Here is a 21157-nt window from a genome sequence, read left to right as displayed (position 1 = left end):
ACAAAATACTGGCGACAAAGTTTGTAAAGGCCTAATCAAAAATAATAAATAGCCTATATACAAATTGTTCTTTTGCGCTGTTTGGACAGGTGGAAACAGAAGAGGAGGGAAAAAAAAATTATCAAAAATGTCCAGGGACTAAACTGTCTCAGTGCTGTCAAACATTTGTTACTTTAAAGAGAATTTCTGATCCATTTCTTATTAGCCTTATTAGCTGTTCTGTAGCAGTGTTCAAAACAAATACATGTTTTGTTTAGAGAAAATGTAATTAGGCTTCTAATTAATTCCCCTTCATTTGACAGCTGAGACTGCATATATTGTAAAGGAGATAGAAAGACTGTAAATGTCTGTAATCTTTGTATTTAAATGCTCTTGAAGCATTTTTAATTTACTTTTACCTTATTATTATTATTATTATTATTATTATTATTATAGTATAGTAGTGGGAATTATTTAGCAATTGTATTCGTCGCTGTTGCAATTGCTACATCATTTTTCCGATATGTGATCACATATTTATCTAGTAGCTATGATTAATTCACTTATTCACGTTTAGAAAGCCATATTTGAAGAGCTTAATACATTCACAGCGCATTCATCAGAGATAGAGAGAGAGAGAGAGAGAGAGAGAGAGAGAGAGAGGTGATGTGAGAGGGGAGTGTATGTAAAGGAGGAGACTCTCAGTGTAGTTCTGATGTTATTTAGTAGTGGATAATATTCTTGGATAAATTCATTCACTCTGCACCGACTAGCGCAACACCTCAAACCCGAGCAATTATTTCATATGAATCACTCAGACACGCCGCAAATACTGAAAACTTTATAATTAACGGTCCGAACAATTCATTCTGACGCTGATAAACTACAGGTAGCCTTATTATTATTATTATTATTATTATTATTATTATTATTATTATTATTATAAGCTCATACTGAACCTGCATTGATTTTTGGTCTTCTAAATATATTGATGGTGGCTTTCTATGCAGGTCTATGATGGATTTACTGGCAGTTCTGGGCGAATTTAGCCAGCTGTCATCACGGAGTGCTTTCTTATCGTTGTTGGCATGTTTATTGCTCATGTTCTTCTTGCGTCGATCCGGTCAGCGGCAGTTACCGGGTCCGTGGCCGTGGCCGTTAATCGGTAACGCCGCTCAGCTCGGCACTTCGCCTCACTTTTACTTCACCCGGATGGCTCAGAAATACGGCGACGTGTTTCAGATCAAGCTGGGTAGCCGAACTGTGGTGGTTCTGAACGGCGAAGCGATCAAAGAGGCGTTGATTAAAAAAGCCGTCGATTTCGCCGGCAGACCCGATTTCGCGTCGTTCCGATTCGTGTCCGACGGGAAAAGTTTGGCGTTCGGAAACTACAGCCAGTGGTGGAAATTGCATCGCAAGGTCGCTCACAGCACCGTGAGAACCTTCTCCACGGCCAACATCCACACCAAACAGACGTTTGAGAAGCACATCGTGAGTGAGATCAGAGAGCTGATTCATCTGTTTCTGAATAAAACTCGCGAGCAGAAATACTTTGAGCCGCACAGTTATCTGGTGGTGTCGGTGGCGAACATCATGAGCGCCGTGTGCTTTGGAAATCGATACTCGTATGATGATGCAGAGTTTCAGCAGGTGGTGGGGAGAAACGATCAGTTCACGAAGACAGTTGGAGCTGGAAGCATCGTGGATGTGATGCCCTGGCTGCAGTACTTCCCAAATCCGATCAAAACTCTCTTTGGGCAGTTTAAAGAGCTCAACAAGGAGTTTAATGTGTTTATCAATTCCAAAGTGGTTGAGCACCGCAAGACGTTTTCGTTGAGCCTAATCCGCGATATGACTGACGCATTCATAATTGCTCTGGATAAAGGTCTGTCCGGGGGCCCGGGGGTCTTTCTGGGTAAAGAGTTTGTGCCACCGACCATTGCAGATATTTTTGGGGCGAGTCAAGACACTTTATCGACAGCTCTGCAGTGGATCATTCTGTTACTAATCAGGTAAATGCTTGTTGTGAAAAAAACTAAAATAGAACATTCTGTCATCATTTACTCACCCGTCATTCCAAACGCGTTATATTTTCTTTCATCCCTGGGAAAAATAAAATGAGATACACAACAGTGGTAAATACTCAAAATCCTCACTCTTAAAAAAAATGGCATGGTTCCATGAAGAACCTTTAACATACAGTATATGGAATCTTATTGAACAAAAGGTTTTTCAGACTATAAAAGGTTCTTTTAAGAACTTTTAAAGGAAAATTTCGGGTTCAAAACAAGTTAAGCTCAATCGACAGCATTTGTGGCATAATGTTGATTACCACAAAAATTTATTTGGTCCTTTTCTTTAAAATAAATAAATAAATAAATAAAAATATGCGTGTTAACATGATTTAATTGTGATAAAATCGCTTACTAACCTTTTCTGTGTAGTTATATGCATTTTTACAATTTTGTTGCCATGGTGATGGAACGCCGTAAACTGTAATCCCGCAAAAACGATGATTTAATCAACTTTACAGCTCCAATAATACACAAGTTTAAAAAAAGATTATGGTAGATTAAGTACTTGTATAATATTACAAGTTTCACATTTTTACCTTTAGCCCTCCAAATATTGGCCCCATTCACTTCCATTGTAAGTGCTTCACTGTAACCTTAATTTTTGCTTTTTTAAAAGAAAAGGAGTGACCACTCAAAACAAATGTTCGTGGTAATCAACATTATGACACATATGCTGTCAATTGAGCTTAACTTGTATTGAACCCGGATGGGGGGCAAAAGTGGTTTTTGAAATTTTTATTTTTAAGAGTGAAGTCATATAGCTTTGTGAGATAAACATCCAGATATTTACATTTAACAACCAAGGGGAATATATTTCTGCCATACCCATCATTCATAAAATTCTGCACATCTTCTGCCCCTTACCTGCTTGTTTATTAAATGTTTTAGCTAATTTGATGATGCTTTTAGCAGTCATTAAGACTGTAATAGCCTAATCTCAACTCAGTTTATCACATTTTACGATGTTTAAATCCATTCTGCAGTAATCCAAAGATTTCCCCAAAGATTTAGCATAGAAAATGTCTTTTTTTTAAGCCTGACAGTAAAAATCACCATACACTTTAATTGCGTGGAGAAGAGCAGCGTGGACATTCTGTAATGTACTGGATCTCCTTTTGTGTCCCACGGAAGAAAGAAAACAATAAAGGTTTGGAATGGCATGACGATGACTAAATGATGACAGCAATGCGAGGAGCAAGATACAACTAACAAATTGTCCACAAGAGACAGACAGATCTTAATAACACAGAACTCTTTGAAGTATGAAACAAGTGGAGAGCAGCACTCGCGTGTTATGTAACTCTTCCATGCAGGTATTGGTGGCGAATGAGAAGGGCAGGTTACAGCAATACAAAATGAAATTTGACCCAGTAACACTTTTAAACATGTAGGCCACTGAATGAAGCATAGAGAGCACAATGGCTGCTTCATGTATGCTACCAATTTTATTTATAAATAGGTGTAATATAGTAAGTAATAACTTGCATTACATTAAAATAAGCTACAATGCATAATGTTGTTTATTTTTCTGTTACTATTTGCAACAATTGTGTTTTCAATGTTTGGTTGCAGTTGTCAATATTTTGGAGTTTTCAAAAGGTTTTCACTTACACTGTAGGTATCCAGAAGTTCAGAAACGTCTACAGGAGGATATCGACCGAGTGGCGGATCGCAGTCGCCTTCCAACTATTGCAGACCAGCCTCATCTTCCATACATCATGGCCTTCATCTACGAAGTCATGCGATTCACTTCGTTCGTCCCCGTAACGATTCCCCACAGCACGACCACAGACACGTCCATCAACGGCTATCCTATCCCCAAAGACACTGTCATTTTCATCAACCAATGGTCTTTGAACCATGACCCGAACAAATGGGATCAGCCAGAGGTATTCAACCCAGAGCGTTTCCTGGATGAGGATGGAACTCTCAACAAGGACTTAACCACCAACGTGCTGATCTTCTCTGTGGGAAAGCGCAGGTGCATTGGAGAGGACTTGTCTAAAATACAGCTCTTCCTCTTTACTTCCTTGCTGGTCCATCAGTGTAATTTTACAGTAGAAAGAACTCCCAGTATGGACTATATATATGGGCTCACACTTAAACCAAACGCCTTTAAAGTGGCTGTCACTCTCCGTGACAATGCAGAACTTCTGGAGAACTTGGAAGGAGCATCTCAAACTCCTACACAAAAGAGACAAAGACCTCAAGTTTGAAGTGAAATTAAAGCACACAGTTAAAATACTAAAACTTTTCCAAATGAAGGTTGCAAAGAAAACAAACTCTGAAGAAAACGTCAAAGCACTGCTGAATACCAGCATGTGTGAATGAATATCAAGATATTTCTAGACATCATACTCAGGGCAAAAACTATGCTTTTACCAGAATGAGCTACAGAAAAGCATTTGTTTGTCAAAATGTCATTACACGATGCACTGATTTATGATATATTCTGCAAAACTAGCAAAGCTTATCCTACACAAGTCCAAGCAGTTCTCACAGACATTATATGTAGTTAACTTTATTCAGACAAATAGACGAATAGCTTCCATGTTTGATTTACTTGCATAGCATTATTCAAATGAGAGATGTGTATGTTACTAATTTAACATTAACCAAAGTTGTAGTTGCGCTGTAGCAGACACATATGTTATTCCTCAATTAGAGGAGATTTGCCCTTAAGATACTTTAGTCTCTTTATGTCACACATTTGTAGTTAGGCCAAAAGAATTAGAGTTGAAGGTAGTGCTCACAAAAATTAAAGTCAGTGTGAAATGTTGTTCGCAACCCATTTTGCTTCCGTAATCTGACGTATTTCTGAGTGAAAAAGGATATTCAGTGAGAAAAAAAAAAAAAAGTAGGGTGGGGCTTGACCCACCAGGAACTGACTATATTGTGAGAAGTGGCATATCAGAATGATGCTAGGAGGGAGGGGTTAACAAATAAGAGTGATTCGTGATGTCATCCAGAAAGCAAAGTTGTTTCAGAGACGGAGCAATTACATTTTCATAGAAGGTTACAAAGGCAAACAGTTTTTTTTATTTGCAATTGCACGCAACAATGAATCGTGCACAGTTAAGAAATCTTGTCTCATGGAATCACGTTACTATACGTACATTTTTGCGAAATTACATTTACTTGACTCGTTGTATGTATCACAGTAGTTTCTTGGTTAAATAAACACTAGAGGCAAACAAAAATACTTTTATTCACTTTCAAACAAATCACGAGTTAAAACGGCAGATTATCAGTTCATAAACACTTAATTTTTGCCATGTTCCTTACACAATGCTATCTTATGACATCTAAACATTTACTTTAGTGCATGACTTATAAGGCTATAGAATATACACTGAGCACTTTATTAGGAACACTATGGTCCTAATAAAGTGCCCGACGTGGTCTTCTGCTGTTGTAGCCCATCCACTTCAAATTTCGACGTGTTGTGCATTCTGAGATGCTTTTCTGCTCACTACAATTATAAAGAGTGTTTATCTGAGTTACAGCAGCCTTTCTGTCAGCTCGAACCAGTCTGGCCATTCTCTGTTGACCTCTCTCATCAACAAGGCGTTTCCGACTGCAGAACTGCTGCTCACTGGATGTTTTTTGTTTTTGGCACCATGGAAATCTAGAGACAGTTGTGCGTGAAAATCTCAGGAGATCAGCAGTTACAGAAATACTCAAACCAGCACGTCTGGCACCAGTAATCATGCCATGTTCAAAATCACTGAGATCAAATTTTTTCCCCATTCTGTTGGTTGATGTGAACATTAACTGAAGCTCCTGACCCGTATCTACATGATTTCATGCATTGCACTGCTGCCACACGATTGGCTGATTAGATAATCGCATGAATATGTAAGCGTACTGGTGTTCCTAATAAAGTGCTCAGTGAGTGTGTTTTAACGTTTGCATTGCATAACCAACTACATTGACAAGCTTGTTTACACATGATGAAATTGCGCGGTAGCTCAACTGATAGAGCGCTGCACTCGCGTTGGACTGGTGTACGAGTCCCACAGAGAATGTGAGTTGACACATGAGCTGAATGTGTCATAGAAGCACCACAATATGACGTGGTTGCTTCAGCAATTGCGATTTTGATGTCACATTTAATTTTTATGACACTAGCAATTAGGTTTACATTTAAGGTTTAGGTTAGGTTGGTAGGTTTAGTTGATTTAAAACATAAAAATCTGTTGTGAGAGAAAATTTTAACCGCTTTTAGCACCACAAAGTGGACATTTCACCTCGTAACTGCCGCGATACTTGTAAGGAGTCAAGTAACATAATTTTGCAAAAATTTTGCGATAGTCATGTAATTTTCATGAAATCTGGCTGTAACTGAGACCATATGTGTGCATTCAAAAAAGTAAAATGGGTCGATTTTAATTTCATGCTGACAAACATAGTTGTTTCTGCAATGCACAGAAACACTGCTCTGTCACTGCTCTGTTATTACTTTTAAATGACTGCAACGCATGTTTTTTTTTCCCAGCTGTTTTTGAGGGCACTTTAGTTCAAACTAGCCCTGTGCTGCATTGTAAACATCACTATATAATGCTTATCAAATGAGAAATTTGTAGAGTATAATCTTACAGCACTTTACACATTGTTCTTGTAAATCAATGTGCTCCTTAATAATGTTTCCTGATTCGCAATTCAGCTTTTTTGAGGTCTGTGCCTTGTTATTATAGGCTTCTTAGCATTAACCTATAACTAACAAAAGAAAATACAGTGGGCGGGTTTTACAAAGTCCTCTTTCACTGATATCTGGCACATGACGTCCCCTGAGCAGACAGGATATACATTTTGCATCCCTTGGGTCGCTCCTATCTAAGGGAGTCATGAAGGTGAATTTCAGGGTTTGTTAACTAACATATAGGCTATAGTATGTTATGGTTACTAATTTTAGCTTGTTTCTACAAACTGCTGCATATATACAGTATTTAACTGTATAGTGATGTTTCATCTGCTGTAATATATTTTTTAACTGTAATAGCATTATGTGTTTTTTCTGTTTTAGAAAATGACATTTTACGTGCATAAAGATTGATATAGGTTTGTAACTGAATAAGTGATATTTAGATCCCATTATGTGATACAAACACGTAATATTATATTTTTCTACTTCATGTAAGCTCTGACATTTGGCTGCTCTGTGAATTCTAAACTGCATACTGTTTACAGTTTTTGTGATTAAATGTAGTGCAATTTTAAATATGTTTTATATCTTATGGCTAATAAATGCATTCTTTGTTTATCAGTCAAAAAGATCTTTTCATACTTTAAAGGCTTAAATACACGGAGAGAGCTGTAAGACATTTGGCTTGTTGAGAAGTGCATTGATAACACTGCCCTGTTTGTTTGAGCATCCCAACCAGCCCCACATACAGTAGCAACTTTATCAACCAATTGTGTGAGTTTGGGGTCGGACGATCTGTTTGACTAACCAACGGCAGATGGGGAAGATGTGCGCGATACCGGTTTGAAAACAGACATTATTTTTGCAATTCAATTTGGTGATGCTGGTGGCACAGAAATTACACACTTCACCTTTAATGTATATTATTGCATTCACTTTTAACCTGTTTCGTTTTGGCAGTGGTTTATTCCATGCTCAAGATCTAGATACAATGTGAATGGTGCAAAGCGTGTCTTTTTACTATATAAAAACAAGTTAACTGATGCTTACTGTTGCTATTTTTGCAAAAAAAGAGAAGAACCATTCATATTTTACCCATTGCCCTTATCATACAGTATGTGTAGACTAATTTCAGCAATTATAAAGCAGAAGGAAAGTGTCTAGGATAGAGACTTCCATGCAAAGTGCTTTTTCTTGCTTTCTCAGCACATCCTGTTCTGATCAATTTGAGATTTGTAGACAGCAGCCAAACTTTGAGTGCGTGACAAGTCCAGAAAAAGCCAACTGATTACTGATTATTTTTCTGGACTCTGTCCAACAGCAACACCAACAAATAAGGTTCAGATGGAGGCAGCATCTCTTTGTCTCTCTAAGTTCATTGTGTTCTCATTGAGATCTTAACACCTCTTTTAACCCTTATTTTGTGTTCCGGTCAAAACTAATGAACTTTAGTAGCTTATTTGGACCCACTTTATATTAGGTGGCCATAACTACTATTTCCTTAACCATTTGATACTATGTGCTTATGTACATACATGTTGTTGCACTGTAACTACATTTAAATTACTTGCATTTAATTACATTTGTAGTTACACTGTTAACTTTACCCCTAACCCAACCTTTAACCCAAAACCTAACTCTAACCCCTAATCCTAACCCTAACTCTAACCCACCCTTACTCCTAAACCTACCTGTACCTCAACCTCAGTAAAAGCAAATGTGGGAATTTTGCAGAACAACATGCAGTTACACAGTAAATACATAGTCTTGTTGTATGTATTTAATGTTAGTACATAAATAATGCCACATAATATAAAGTGTGACCATTTATTTTATCCAGTTGGAATAAAATTCCATGAATTTGTTCACACAGGGCATCTGAGCACACTTTTTATTTTTTTTTAGATGATTTTCATTAAATTTGATTGGTTTTATTTCACTTTGCTACACCTGTGGTGTTCCCGGTCTAAAGTGACTGGCCATTGGAAATTAATGGATTAGACTACAAAATACAGAAATATTAAGTGTTTGGGAGCATCCCAATCCTTTAGATGAGCACATACGTATGTGGATGTGTGTCTGCACACACAAAGTCCTCGGACATGTGCATAAACAAAACACACACACACACACACACACACACACACACACACACACAACATGTGTTAAGCACCCCTTTGTGCATCATCTTTCATGTACACTCTTTGAGATATATTTCAAGATCTACTTATATTATGTTGTGTTTGTGCTTGTTTGAATCGGGATAGTCAACTGTATGTTATGATACCTCATTGTCTATGTTATATGTGTTTCAGGAAGTTTATTATATTTATGTGTTTCCATAGGAGTTTCATACACTATTACTTGCTGCAGTTTGGCCTCTGAGTGAAACAAATTTGCTCATTGCATTTTCCTAACTGAAACCTTTCCAAAGATATAAAGCACATGGCTAAATCATCTTTTTTGTGTTTTTCCCAACTCTGAATAAAACTGTTGTGATAAATTTGCAAATTATGACAACAAAACAGTTCTAATTTCTCAGCAAATTAAAAAAGCATTATTTAAGAATTGTTAGGATCAACAATATGCATTGTAAGGTTCAGATTCTAAGCTTTAAAATGACACTTATTTTGTTTAGATCAAGCAAGTGGTTATTAATTTATTACATATTATTATTTTTATTATTTTTTTCTGCAGGGAGTGCCCTCCACTAGCCCAGTATGAGCTCAGTTCAATAAATATTTCTATCAATAAAAAATATATATTTTTAAAACATGTTCAAAAAAGAAGTACAAAACCTGTCATAATTACTTAAATAGAAGTTGACAAGATTATATAATGCAATATATTGGGATAATATATCCAATATGAGAGATTTATTAACAATCTTAGTGGCCTGGTCATTTTTGACCGGGAACACAGCAGATGTTAGCACAAACGAACACAACACAAGGGTTAAAAGCCTTTTAAACATCACTTTTTGTGTTCCGCATAAGAAAGACGCCTTTTAATAAAAGGCGTCTTTACACAGCCGCGGTAAGCCTGCTCTGTGCCTGCTCAAAACTCTGTGTAAAGACACAATGGTTCATAAAAGCCAGACTAAATTATGCCTGCTCTGACCCACCTCAGCCTCTTGTATAAAAGGCAATTCTGATGCTGCTTTGGATCTGTGTAAATGAAATGCAGCATCAGAGCAGCCTTAAACTTTGTTTTTGTCATGAAAGAGCATGTATTATTAGGGGTCCAAGCACCAAAGGTGCAGGAACCCTATTGTATTTGTTCCAATTTTCTAATTACAAAAAAGTTGAAATTTCGAATCACGGTCGCTAAGGGGTGCCAAAACGTTGGAAAAGGGTGGGCCATTTTTACTAAAATGGCTATAACGGCCAAACGAAATGGGATATTTTCACCAAACTCGGTACAAATGTGTATGAGCTCAATCTGAGGTCACAGTAAAAAACACTTTGGCCACTTGGTGGCACTATAACAGGAAAAAACATGAAAACAGCTCTAACTATGCAACCGTTAGTCTGATTGAGTTGAAAATGGGCATGCAGTGTCTTTGTCCAAGGTGCCATTACTGTCTATGAGGACATTGGCGTATCTCAAAAAACATGGCCGCCATCGGCCAATGAAGTTTGAGCACCTATTAGACAAGGTTAACGGAGGCCGATCGGCACAAAACTCGGTGGGCCTGTTCCACTCCTGGCCCTAGAGGTCTGTGAGAAATTTGAAAGAAATCGGCAAATGGATGGCGCTAACGAGTTTTACGCATCTGTAATCAGGTGGTGTTTCACACATACACACAATGGCAGTGTCCCAGTTCAAAGGCTGCATCCTTCGAAGGACTCAGACTTCAAAGGCCACGCCTTCGAAGGCCGTGAAGGTCGGACTGAGCATTGTTAATTGGGACAGTTTAGCCTACGGAGGACTGTTCTTGTCACCTAACAACTGTGACAGCTGCCGAGTGACTGTAACGTTTGTACTGGACTTTTTTGAAAGTTATATTAAACTGTCTGAAAACAAAACAGGTTCACAAACTGTCTAAATATTTTTACCATGGTCCATTTCTGTATTTAATAAAGAGTATAAACTATATATAATCGCATCTTAGTAAGATACAAGTCAACATTTGAACCACTTTAAAGTTTTTTTTTTTTTACATTTGTATCATTAGATATTTGAGTAAGCTGAAAGCCAATACTTACGTTTAAAAGTGTAATTCGGCAATTTCTCTCAAAAAAATCATATAATTTGTTAGATCTCCTCATACTGATCAACTTTGCCTCAAGAACCACTGCTGTCAATCAAATCGTTCATTAAATATTCACGATTATGTAAAAAACCTACTTTTGTGAACTAGTCCTAGGTTTTTCGCTCAACCCCAATAAAACCAATGCAGTACAATTCTCTGGACTCTCTAGGTCAATAATTATAAAAAAAATATGTTGAACTTTACCCTTTGGTTAGCTATAACAGTGTCATTTAGAAAATGGCCGTGGTCAAGTGTACAAATAAGCCCATAATTCCTAAACAAAAACTCAGAACTTCACAAAATTAGGTGAGCACATGCGACATATGATTCTAAACAAGCATGCAGACTTTTATAGAGACCGGACTGTAGGTGGCGCTATGAGCTTTAAAAAGCTTTAAAAACCATGTATTTCCTTAGTAAATTGCCTGTATTGGCTGTAAATGGTCTATTCCATCTATGATCTAGGTGGTTACATGCTTGCTAAATAAAACATAATACCTTCTTACGCATGTACTTAAAGGCCTTAAACCGCTTGAACCCCGTTAATTGCTGCTCGCAGCTATATTTTTTCTTCTTATTATTTTTTTTTTTCTGCCCTAAAAGTGTCTGGGCGTCAGAGACCATACATCGTAGAGATTCCAAACTTGGCAGGATGGTTCCACACAAGATGAAGTCACACAAAAAAATATTGCACACCTTTGCCTCTTGGTGGTGCTATAATAATGAAAAGAAATGGCTCTAACTATGGAACCATTGGTCCAATCAACTTGAAATTTTGCATGCACTGTCTTTGTCCAAGGTGCCATCAATTTCTATGAGCACAGTCGCATATCTTTAAAAACATGGCCGCCATTGACCAATCAGCTTTCAGCAGCTTTTATATAGTCAGTTTGTGTAATTTGGCATCTACTGGATCGTTTCTGTCAATTCTGATTATTTTGGTTATTTCTTCACATGTGCTTGGACCCCGATGCTTGCCGCTTGTGGCTATATTTTAATTTAGGTTCATATTTAAAATTATAACTTCATATATGTTTCATATTTCTATATACATGATTTTATATTTAAAACATTAATCTCATAAAATTATTTATGCAATTGTAATTGCTGTGTAAATGCATTTATGCCTGCTCTGAGCAGCATTAAGTCTGTGTAGATACACCTAAATGGCACTTCAGAGGCAGCTTTTGTGCCACCTTTTCAGTGTAAGGTTTGCTTAAAGTGTTGTGACTTTGCCTCATTTCATAAGTCCACTGCATTGTGGAATATATCTGCAGTGTTGTGGAAGGTCCGTCAAGGAGCAACATAAGCATTGGAACATTTTGTGAGTAGTTTTCATCATTTTAACCTTTAACAAACAGAAATGACATAAAATATAGTTCAGAACTGAATGCAGAAAGGAGCGCAAGAACCATTCATCACAACAGTTTCCCTCTGAAGTTACTGAAAGACACACCTCATCCATCCTCCTCTTGTAGGGATTTAAATCTCCTCATTTTTATCAGATCCAGAGAAGACTTCCAGGAATCCAGGTCATATCATGCATGTATGTATTTCTGTGCTGTGTGTGAGATAACAGATTTACACACATCAGGTAATGACAGACTATGAGATGCTTTTAAGTCCCTGTGGACAAACAGTTGTCCTGTTATATTTTGTTTCCACAGACACAATCAGCTGTTGGGAAAAATGACTGATGAAAGTCTGTAAGTCAAACACATCACATAATACAAGACAGCAGCTTTACACAATCACATAATTGAAGTGTCCACAGTAATTTGATTCCATCAATTTCATACAGAAATTTTATGGGCTGTAGTTTTTAATCACATTGATAAAATGTGGTTTCTTAAGTAAACAACAAGGTTATAAAGAGCATACAGCTCTCTGGAATACTCTGATTCTGATTGGTCTGTTGAGGCCTTCAGCAGTTAATGGAATATTCCATGTTCAATACAAGTTAAGCTCAATTGACAGCATTTGTGGCATAATGTTGATTACCACAAACAATAATTTTGACTTGTCCCCCCTTTAAAAAATAAAGCAAAAATATGGCTTTCATTGAGGCACTTATAATGGAAGTGAATGGCACCACTTTGTAAACAATTTAAAAAAAAATAAAAAATCACTGTTTCAAAAGTATAGCCACAAGACATGAACAATATTTATGGTAGCATAATTTTAGTGTGATAAAATGGCTTATTAACCTTTTCTGTGTAAAGTTATTTCCAATTTTACAACTTCATTGCCAATGCTATAAACCCTAAAACAAAGCAAAACAATGATTTAAACAACTTTACAGCTCAAATATAATACAAATGTTTTAACAGAATAATTGCTTTTATAAAATTCTAAGCTTCACATTTCTGCCTTTCGACCCTCCATAAATTGGCCCCATTCGCTTCCATTGTAAATGCCTGATTTTTGCAAAGCTGTATAACTAACCATTCGTCCAGGGTAATCTATTGTGTTTCATACATAGCTTTGCTCAAAATGGTTTCTCTTATTACTCTAGTCTCTACAAGTAAGCTAATAAAATATGCTAGAGGGGTCCCTGGGTCTATAAAGATGGAAAACTCCTGCCTTATAGAATGCACTGAAAACGCCTGCTTATGCTTGGATGACTCCATGCCAGTGGACAAGTACGGTGGTGAATTGATGTAAAGGAGTGGTAGATGTCGAGACATGAAAAGTTTTCTGTTTACAGCTGATGGGTGTTGACTCAGTCTGAGTGCCCTGTAATATCACCCTCTGCTCGACATCTGAAAATCAGCACAGCTTTTTTCTTTCTTCCTTACTGGCATTCCCCTGGACAAGAGTGTACAGGCATAAAACCATTTGAAAACTACCTGCACACTCTGACCTACATTTAAGACCTTAAATGTGAAGTGAATAATTTTTTCGGCGTTAAAATACTTCCATTCTAACTTAATGCGCAAAGATAACGGCGAGTAAGCCATTGGTAGATCTGAAAAGTGTAAATGCTTTGGTGCTTTTAAAACATTGCTCTGAGCATCCCAACCAGCCCGGCACAGCAACATTGGCTGGATCAATGGCATGAACTTAGGGACTATCTGTTTGGCCAATGGCAGTCAGGGGGAGTGTTCGGGAAACCTGCTCGAAAACAGTCTTTTTTTCTTTGCAATGCCATTTTGTAACACTTGTGGCACATTAATTACACACTTCTTGTACATGGAAGGAAAGCAACATGAATAACTCAATTCAATAAATCACTTTATAACACAGTCTGAATTCACCTTATTGTATATTATACTGAGCAGCAATGATGAATTTCAATGTAATGTACAGATCATAAACAATCTAAAATGTACCACTGTTATAGAGCAAGTGCAATCACGTAATATTACAAAACCTTTTACATTCTTAATCCTAGATTATCATTTTAAATACAATTTTTTTTTTTAAAACAATAAAGTATTTGCAATGACATAAGGGGAAAAAAATACAACTTTCCACTTACAGTATATGGTCCCCACAATTTCTCTAATGCAGTGGAGGAGGGGTGATTTATCAATCATCTTTGGTCAAACAAAACTTGATATTATATTAATCAAAATCACTGACTAATATTCAATACAAACAATAATATCCTACATATTCCACAGAAAGAACCCAGAAAAATGATTAAATCCAGATGGAGCTATTTGGGCATACTTAATCAAAGACTTACAAAATTGTAAAAAACAAAACAAAATGCATATCCACTGCGAAAACCATTATACAAGCATTTCTAAAATAAATGAGAGAACTTCAGGATAGTACAAAGTCTCATATCAACATTGCCTTTAGAAGATGAAGGCAGTTGACAGCAGTCAAAGGAAATTCACCTAAATAAGCCAAACTACATTGATTTTGACCGCCTTTGAGTCTTTGCTTTCTTTACAGAACCTAAAAAATGACATCATCCCTTGTGTCTTGTGGATATTTGAAGAGATTAGGTGTTATTAAAGGTATGAATGAAAGAACTGTAACAACAGCCAATGGAAAGCATGTCGTAGCCAATAGGAGACAGCCATGTTGAGTATTGTAGCCACTGCTGTTACTTTTAAAATGCTCTGAGAGAAAAAAAACAAAACAAAAAAAAAAACAGAATAGGAATGAACCATCCTAAGACCATCCTGCAAAACACATACAGTATTTGATGTGTAAACTAAAAACAAACAGAAATTTCTGCCTGCCACGTAAAATAAAATATTGCCGATGGATTCCCTTTTAGTAGGGGCACTAAAAATGCCAATAAATAGTTATTTTTCGCAAGTCTACATCACATGTTGCCCAACATTTGTAGTTTATGTGTTGCTGCAGTATGTGGATAAACAGCTACAGTCCAGTCACAGTTGAGCCTAGAGAGGAGATGGAACAAAGAGGAAGACAGCTTTTGTGCCCTTCTGCTAAATTAAAGTGATAAAAGCAGAGAGTCCAATTCCTTCTGTGCTTCCTCGTCCTTTAGAGAGATCAAAAACAATTCAGTTACTGGGAAGGAATTACAAGAATTTTAAAGTATAGAGTACAGTGAAAAATACAGTGCTTTAAGTAGGAAAACATTGGTGCTCCCAGATAATATATACACACACACACTCACTGACCACTTTATTAGGAACACCTGTACACACACTTATTCATGTGATTATCTAATCATCCAATCATGTGGCAGCAGTGCAATGCATAAAATCATGCAGATACGGGTCAGGAGCTTCAGTAAATGTTTACATCAACCATCAGAATGGGGAAAAAATCACTTGATCTCAGTGATTTGGACCGTGGCATGACTGTTGGTGCCAGATGGGCTGGTTTGAGTATTTCTGTAACTGCTGATCTCCTGGGATTTTCATGCACAACAGTTTCTAGATTTTACTCAGAATGGTGCCAAAAACAAAAAACATCCAGTGAGTGGCAGTTCTGCAGACAGAAATGGCTTGTTGATGAGAGAGGTCAACGGAGAATGGCCAGACTGGTTCGAGCTGACAGAAAGGCTACGGTAACTCAGATAACCACTCTGTACAATTGTAGTGAGCAGAATAGCATCTCAGAATGCACAACACGTCGAACCGTGTGGCGGATGGGCTACAACAGCAGAAGACCACATCAGGAACTTTATAAGGACCTTAGTGTTCCTAATAAAGTGCTCCATGAGTGTATATATGAAGTGTAATCTTACAAAGTAAACCTTTACACTTTGAGGAATTGTATTCATTCAAACTGAATTAGGAGGCAAATTTCAGTGCATAAAGATTAAAGGACTATTCTGGGTTCAATACGTATTCAGCTCAATCTACAGCATTTGTGGCATAATGTTGATTACCACAAAAAAAAAAAAAAAAAAAAATCGAGGTTATAGTAAGGCACTTACAATGGAAGTAAATGGGGAAAATCCGTAAATACTCACTTTTTCAAAAGTATATCCACAAGACATAAACAATATGCATGTTAACATGATTTAAGTGTGATAAAATAGCTTACTAACCTTTTCTGTGTAAATTTACATCACATTTTACAACTTCATTGCCATGACGATATAATGTCAACAAACCCTAAACGACTGTAAAAATTACGATTTAAACAACTTTACAGCTCACATAATACATTAATTTTAACAGAAGAATTAATGTGTGCTTTTATAAAATTATAAGTTTCACATTTCTGCCTTTAAACCCTCCAAAAATTGGCCCAATTCACTTCCATTGTAATTGCTAACCTCGATTTTTGCATATTTTAAAGAAAAGGAAGGACGAGTCAAAATAATTTTTTTGTGGTAGTCAACAGTATGCCACAAATGCTGTTGAATGAGTTTAACTTGTATTGAACCCATAATATTCCTTTAACTGCATTAACTAAAATAAAAACAATAATAATAATAATAAATAAATATATTGTTAAGACCTTCAATTTGCTGGCTAAGTAAAGCTATGGTCTGTCCATGACATCAAATCTTTTAAAACAATTCAATAATTTTGTTTGTGGCATAGTTTGCATGTTTAATGAACTATCACTTTTGATGCATGATCTATTGTCTGCCCTTAAATGTCAATAAAACCATCTGTCAGATGGCCCATCATATCTAAATGGGCAGTTCTTGGTCAAATTAAGTTAAAATATACACCAAATTTAATGCTGATAGTCAAAATTCAGTCCACAAAGAGAGTACCGGCAGTTTATAAGAGCTTCCAGTACGCAAGAATAATGTTGGGTACTATTAATAGCGCAGAATTTGGGGTTCTCCGTAGAGGTAACAGCCCACTTCAAGCACCACTGTTACACCAAAGAGTTTCTTTATCAAAAAGGGATTCATCTGAAAAAATAAAACACCTCTTTAGTCACAATGCTCATTGAAGAAGCAGCGTCACACATCTGTCTGGCTTGAATCCTCTGGCCCAAGTCTTTGTAACACTGACAAGATAAAAGTGATATATGGTGTTATATTAAGCCATAACTAGATGATATAATGCACTCTGGTTCTCAATGTTTCTTTATGGCAAATCTTTTATGGCTTTGTTCAAAAACCTAATGAGCTCCTTAATAGTCTTAATTTTAGGGTGTCTACATTGCTTCCTATGTAGATCGTTCCAAATCGGTTCTAATTCAGTTAAAATGCTGGTTTAGAAAGCAGCTGCAGATGTAGGTAGTAGACAGCAAGTCCGCTCAAGGTTTTGAAACAGAGTCAACATACTACCAATATCACTTAATTATTTATTTGTGATCAATATTAAATCAATAAAACAATAAAGATCGTGAACAAAAGTGTTGTTACCTTGGCTAAAAACACGTAGTTGAATTTTGAGTACTTGGGACTGATCTCTTCTGTCTTTAGAATCGAACAAAGGACAAAGAAAACAAATAGAATTAGGACACGTATCTTTAATTTACAGACATATATCTGTGCATCTTCATTAACCAAACATCTTTTGGATCGATGGCTACAGACTGTTGAGAGGAAACATCTAAGCATGTGTTTATGTAACAGTTTTTTATTTTATTTTATTTTTTTATTAATGTAGTTATTTCACACAGGAGATGATGAAAAAGCAGAAATAAGGAATGTAATGCTTACAGCCAGAAGTCTATAGCACATTCCACAACACTTTGCGTGTTAAATGAGATACTAAACAATTATCATTGCAGGTCGTAAAACCTCCACTCTGTAATCAGGGCAAGAAATAACACTGCCAACATTTACAAGACTTACACAATCACATGAAAGATAAACGCTGCTGTAGCCACGTAGAGCTGATATTGGCAATTATCATCTTGGAAAATTGTATAGGGTGCAACAGTAGGTTCCTGGAGGTAAAAGTGTAATTAATTTTCTGCATAGAGAAACTGATTTTTAGCGATAAAGTGTAGTGAAAAACTATGTAATGTAACCACAGCTTTCCTGAGCAACCACTGGGCAGTGCCATGATGATTCTAATTGCTGCTGGTTATGTAAGCGCAGCGTAGTTCTAGTGGGAAGACTAGCAGCTGTACATCATCGCACCATTAGCTAGGTAACTCCTAGCCAATCACATGTAAGCCAATGCTTTATAAGTCTGCTCACAATCTATCACATTGCTGTTTCAGTGTGCTAACACGGCAACCTCCACCACCCCACCACCACCAGTTGAGTCCCGTCCTGCACGGGGGTAGGCTACTTGCCGCTGCCTCCTATCTCCGGCAGGATATGACGGTTCCGAGTACAACTTCTTCGGACCGCCAGACGGGGCTTACACCAAAGAGAGACATTACATTTCTGTTTTATATTCATCAAATAAATGTCAGCTTAAATTTCACTCAAGTCTGTGAGTCTTCCTAATAGAATTGTATTTCCTGTGTCCATAAGAATTGAAGTAAAAACTACCGCAATGAGCAATCAACTTATAGTAATAAATTATATTAACGCAACTAACTTTTGGGCTATCGCTTCATATCATCTACCCACTCCTTAAACTTTGCCAGATGAAGCACTGTCAAAAGACGTTCATCGCGACCCTGTAAAGTATCGGCATTATGGAGCCAGATATTTTTATTTTTATTTGGCAGTTTTTAAAAAGTTAATATACTAAACATCACAGTATCTGCTAAAAACAAATGCCAATGCGAGTGAAAACACTGAAGACTGGAAAACAAAAACAGGCTTCATATTTTCTAAATTGGAATACTTTGCAATAAACTTTAAATGTATTATATTTTATACTTACTATGACTTGTAGTGAATAGTTTTATATTGGACAACTGTTTCTGATTTGATTAAGACATTCAAAAGCTTCAAAAGTGGCATAAGTGGTTCACTGCCTCATGTTCAGAGAGAGTTCATTGTCCCTTTCGGTGCTTGAAATATTTCAAATATTTTCTTTATTTTATTTTTTTTTGTGTGTGTGCTTTTAATGAAATGTTGTAATTAATCTCAGAATAGTTGTTTTTTGTTTATGAATCATGGCTTGCAACTTTTTATTTAAGTATTTTTTACATCACTATGGAGAAAATGAATAGGAAATATACTTCCAGAACCAAAGCAGTTAAAAAAAAAAGTGGGCTGTCGCTGTTGCGCTCTATTATTCATGAAAGCACTCATTTACTGGTAATATCAGTTATATCAAGCTGGTTTCTGCATGAAGGAGGATGATGTAATGTGTGTATGAAGAATCATCATGTTGTTTGGGCATATGTGCAGTTCTGTTGGTAATCTGATTATTAAACATTACTTATGATAATACTAATAATTAAAGGTAAATAGTAACAGCCTCCCTGATTTTCTCATTCTCTCTGTCTAGCTGTTGTATAACACTCCAGAATGTTTGTTAGACAGATCTTAGCAGAGTTGTCTTGGCAGGGTGCAACAAGTCGAAGCACAGGCCACTTTAAAAAGAAATGATGGGTGAGATATAAAGGATAGAAGAACAGAGGCAACTTCCATTATGTAAATGTAGGTCAATAATAAATGAGCAGGACTTGTTATTTAAACTTGGACCCCTAGACAAATCCCTCTGCAGCACTTATTAAGCGGATCTCTGTATAATTATGCCCAGTCTATGACAGGGAAAGTTGGATTGGTTGGTTTCATTGCTAAGATTGTTAGAGCAAAAGAGGTAATAGTTAAGATGACTTAAGGTGATTTATTTCAAGGTTAAAACACTTTAATCCCAGTTTAATATGCAGAGACAACTATAAGTAAGCTGCCCACCTTGAGAAAGTTCTGCAAGGCTTCCTGGACTGTGGCGCTGGGTGGTTCTCCGAACAGAGTCGCAGCAATTTTCCTCTCAATCCACGTACACTGTGACACCTGAACACGCAACGCAGTGAATGAGAACTCACCATATCATCAAGTAGATAGACTTTGTTACACTACAGCAGTGTTCCCACACTTTTTCACAAATGAATTTCATGAGTTAATGACTGCATTACATGCTCAAGAGCTTATTTTTTCTCAACATCAATTATTTTAGGTAAAATTTCATATGAACGTATATGGGAAAGTGCATATTTTAGGTCCTGTAAAACTAATTACCATTTCTTTAAAGTTAGAAGAAACCTTCACTGATTCATTTTAAATGGTCCTGTAGTGTGACAAACACATTTTAAGTACAATTTTGTTAGTAATCTTGTCTTTCAATTAATATGAGTTCATGAAAACTGCATCAGTAATTATAAAAGAACTAGCAAAATGCTGTTTAAAAAGTTAAGATGGAGTATTGTATGCCACATTGGTAACACTTTACAATAAGGCTCCATTCGTTAACATTAGTTAATACATTACGTATCATGAACTAACAATGAACAATATTTTTAACATTTCAACATTTATTAATATTTGTTAATGTTAGTAAATAAAAATATAATTGCTCATTGTTAGTTCATGTTAGTTCATTATGCATTAAATAATGTTAACATGTACAACGTTTGGGTTTAAAAATGTATTACTATACAGTGGCATGCAAAAGTTTGGGCACCCTTGTCAAAATTTCTGTTGCTGTGAATAGTTAAGTGAGTAGAAGATGAATCTCCAAAAGGCATAAAGTTAAAGAAGAAACATTATTTTTAATATTTTAAGCAATATTGGTGTATTCTTTTTATTTTGCACAATTTTAGAGTGAAAAAAGGGAAAGGAGCACCATGCAAATGTTTGGGCACCCCAAGAGATTTGAGCTCTCAGATAAATTTGACCAAGGTCTCAGACCTTAATTAGCTTGTTAGGGCTATGGCCTGTTC

General features: G+C 36.5%; 2 protein-coding genes across 4 annotated transcripts in view; one reads left to right on the top strand and one right to left on the bottom strand.

The window, feature by feature from the left end:
- The first annotated feature begins 748 nt into the window (after positions 1 to 748).
- On the top strand, positions 749 to 7328 carry LOC127411871 (cytochrome P450 1B1). 2 transcript variants are annotated; one of them, XM_051647713.1, is made up of 3 exons: positions 749 to 868; positions 990 to 1991; positions 3673 to 7328. In XM_051647713.1, exons 2-3 carry the CDS (start codon positions 994 to 996, stop codon positions 4268 to 4270), a joined length of 1596 nt encoding a protein of 531 aa, XP_051503673.1. In that variant the 5' UTR covers positions 749 to 868; positions 990 to 993; the 3' UTR covers positions 4271 to 7328. The 2 variants fall into 2 exon arrangements, with proteins under 2 accessions (XP_051503673.1, XP_051503672.1); XM_051647712.1 differs by having other exon boundaries at positions 752 to 1991.
- A 6843-nt stretch (positions 7329 to 14171) lies between these two features.
- LOC127411872 (regulator of microtubule dynamics protein 2) overlaps positions 14172 to 21157 on the bottom strand; it is a 40903-nt gene continuing 33917 nt past the window's right edge. For both annotated transcript variants that reach the window (XM_051647715.1, XM_051647714.1), the window contains exons 9-12: positions 20133 to 20231; positions 17724 to 17777; positions 17282 to 17362; positions 14172 to 15419 (exon numbers count right to left, since the gene is read on the bottom strand). In XM_051647715.1, the coding sequence (XP_051503675.1) occupies positions 15372 to 15419; positions 17282 to 17362; positions 17724 to 17777; positions 20133 to 20231 (282 nt within the window). In that variant the 3' untranslated portion in view covers positions 14172 to 15371. The remainder of the gene's footprint in view (positions 15420 to 17281; positions 17363 to 17723; positions 17778 to 20132; positions 20232 to 21157) is intronic.

This window comes from Myxocyprinus asiaticus, chromosome 21 (genome assembly GCF_019703515.2).
Source record: "Myxocyprinus asiaticus isolate MX2 ecotype Aquarium Trade chromosome 21, UBuf_Myxa_2, whole genome shotgun sequence".
NCBI classification, from domain to species: domain Eukaryota; kingdom Metazoa; phylum Chordata; class Actinopteri; order Cypriniformes; family Catostomidae; genus Myxocyprinus; species Myxocyprinus asiaticus.
The sequence above is the reverse complement of the archived record's forward strand: the minus strand, read 5'-3'. Positions and strand labels throughout refer to the sequence as shown.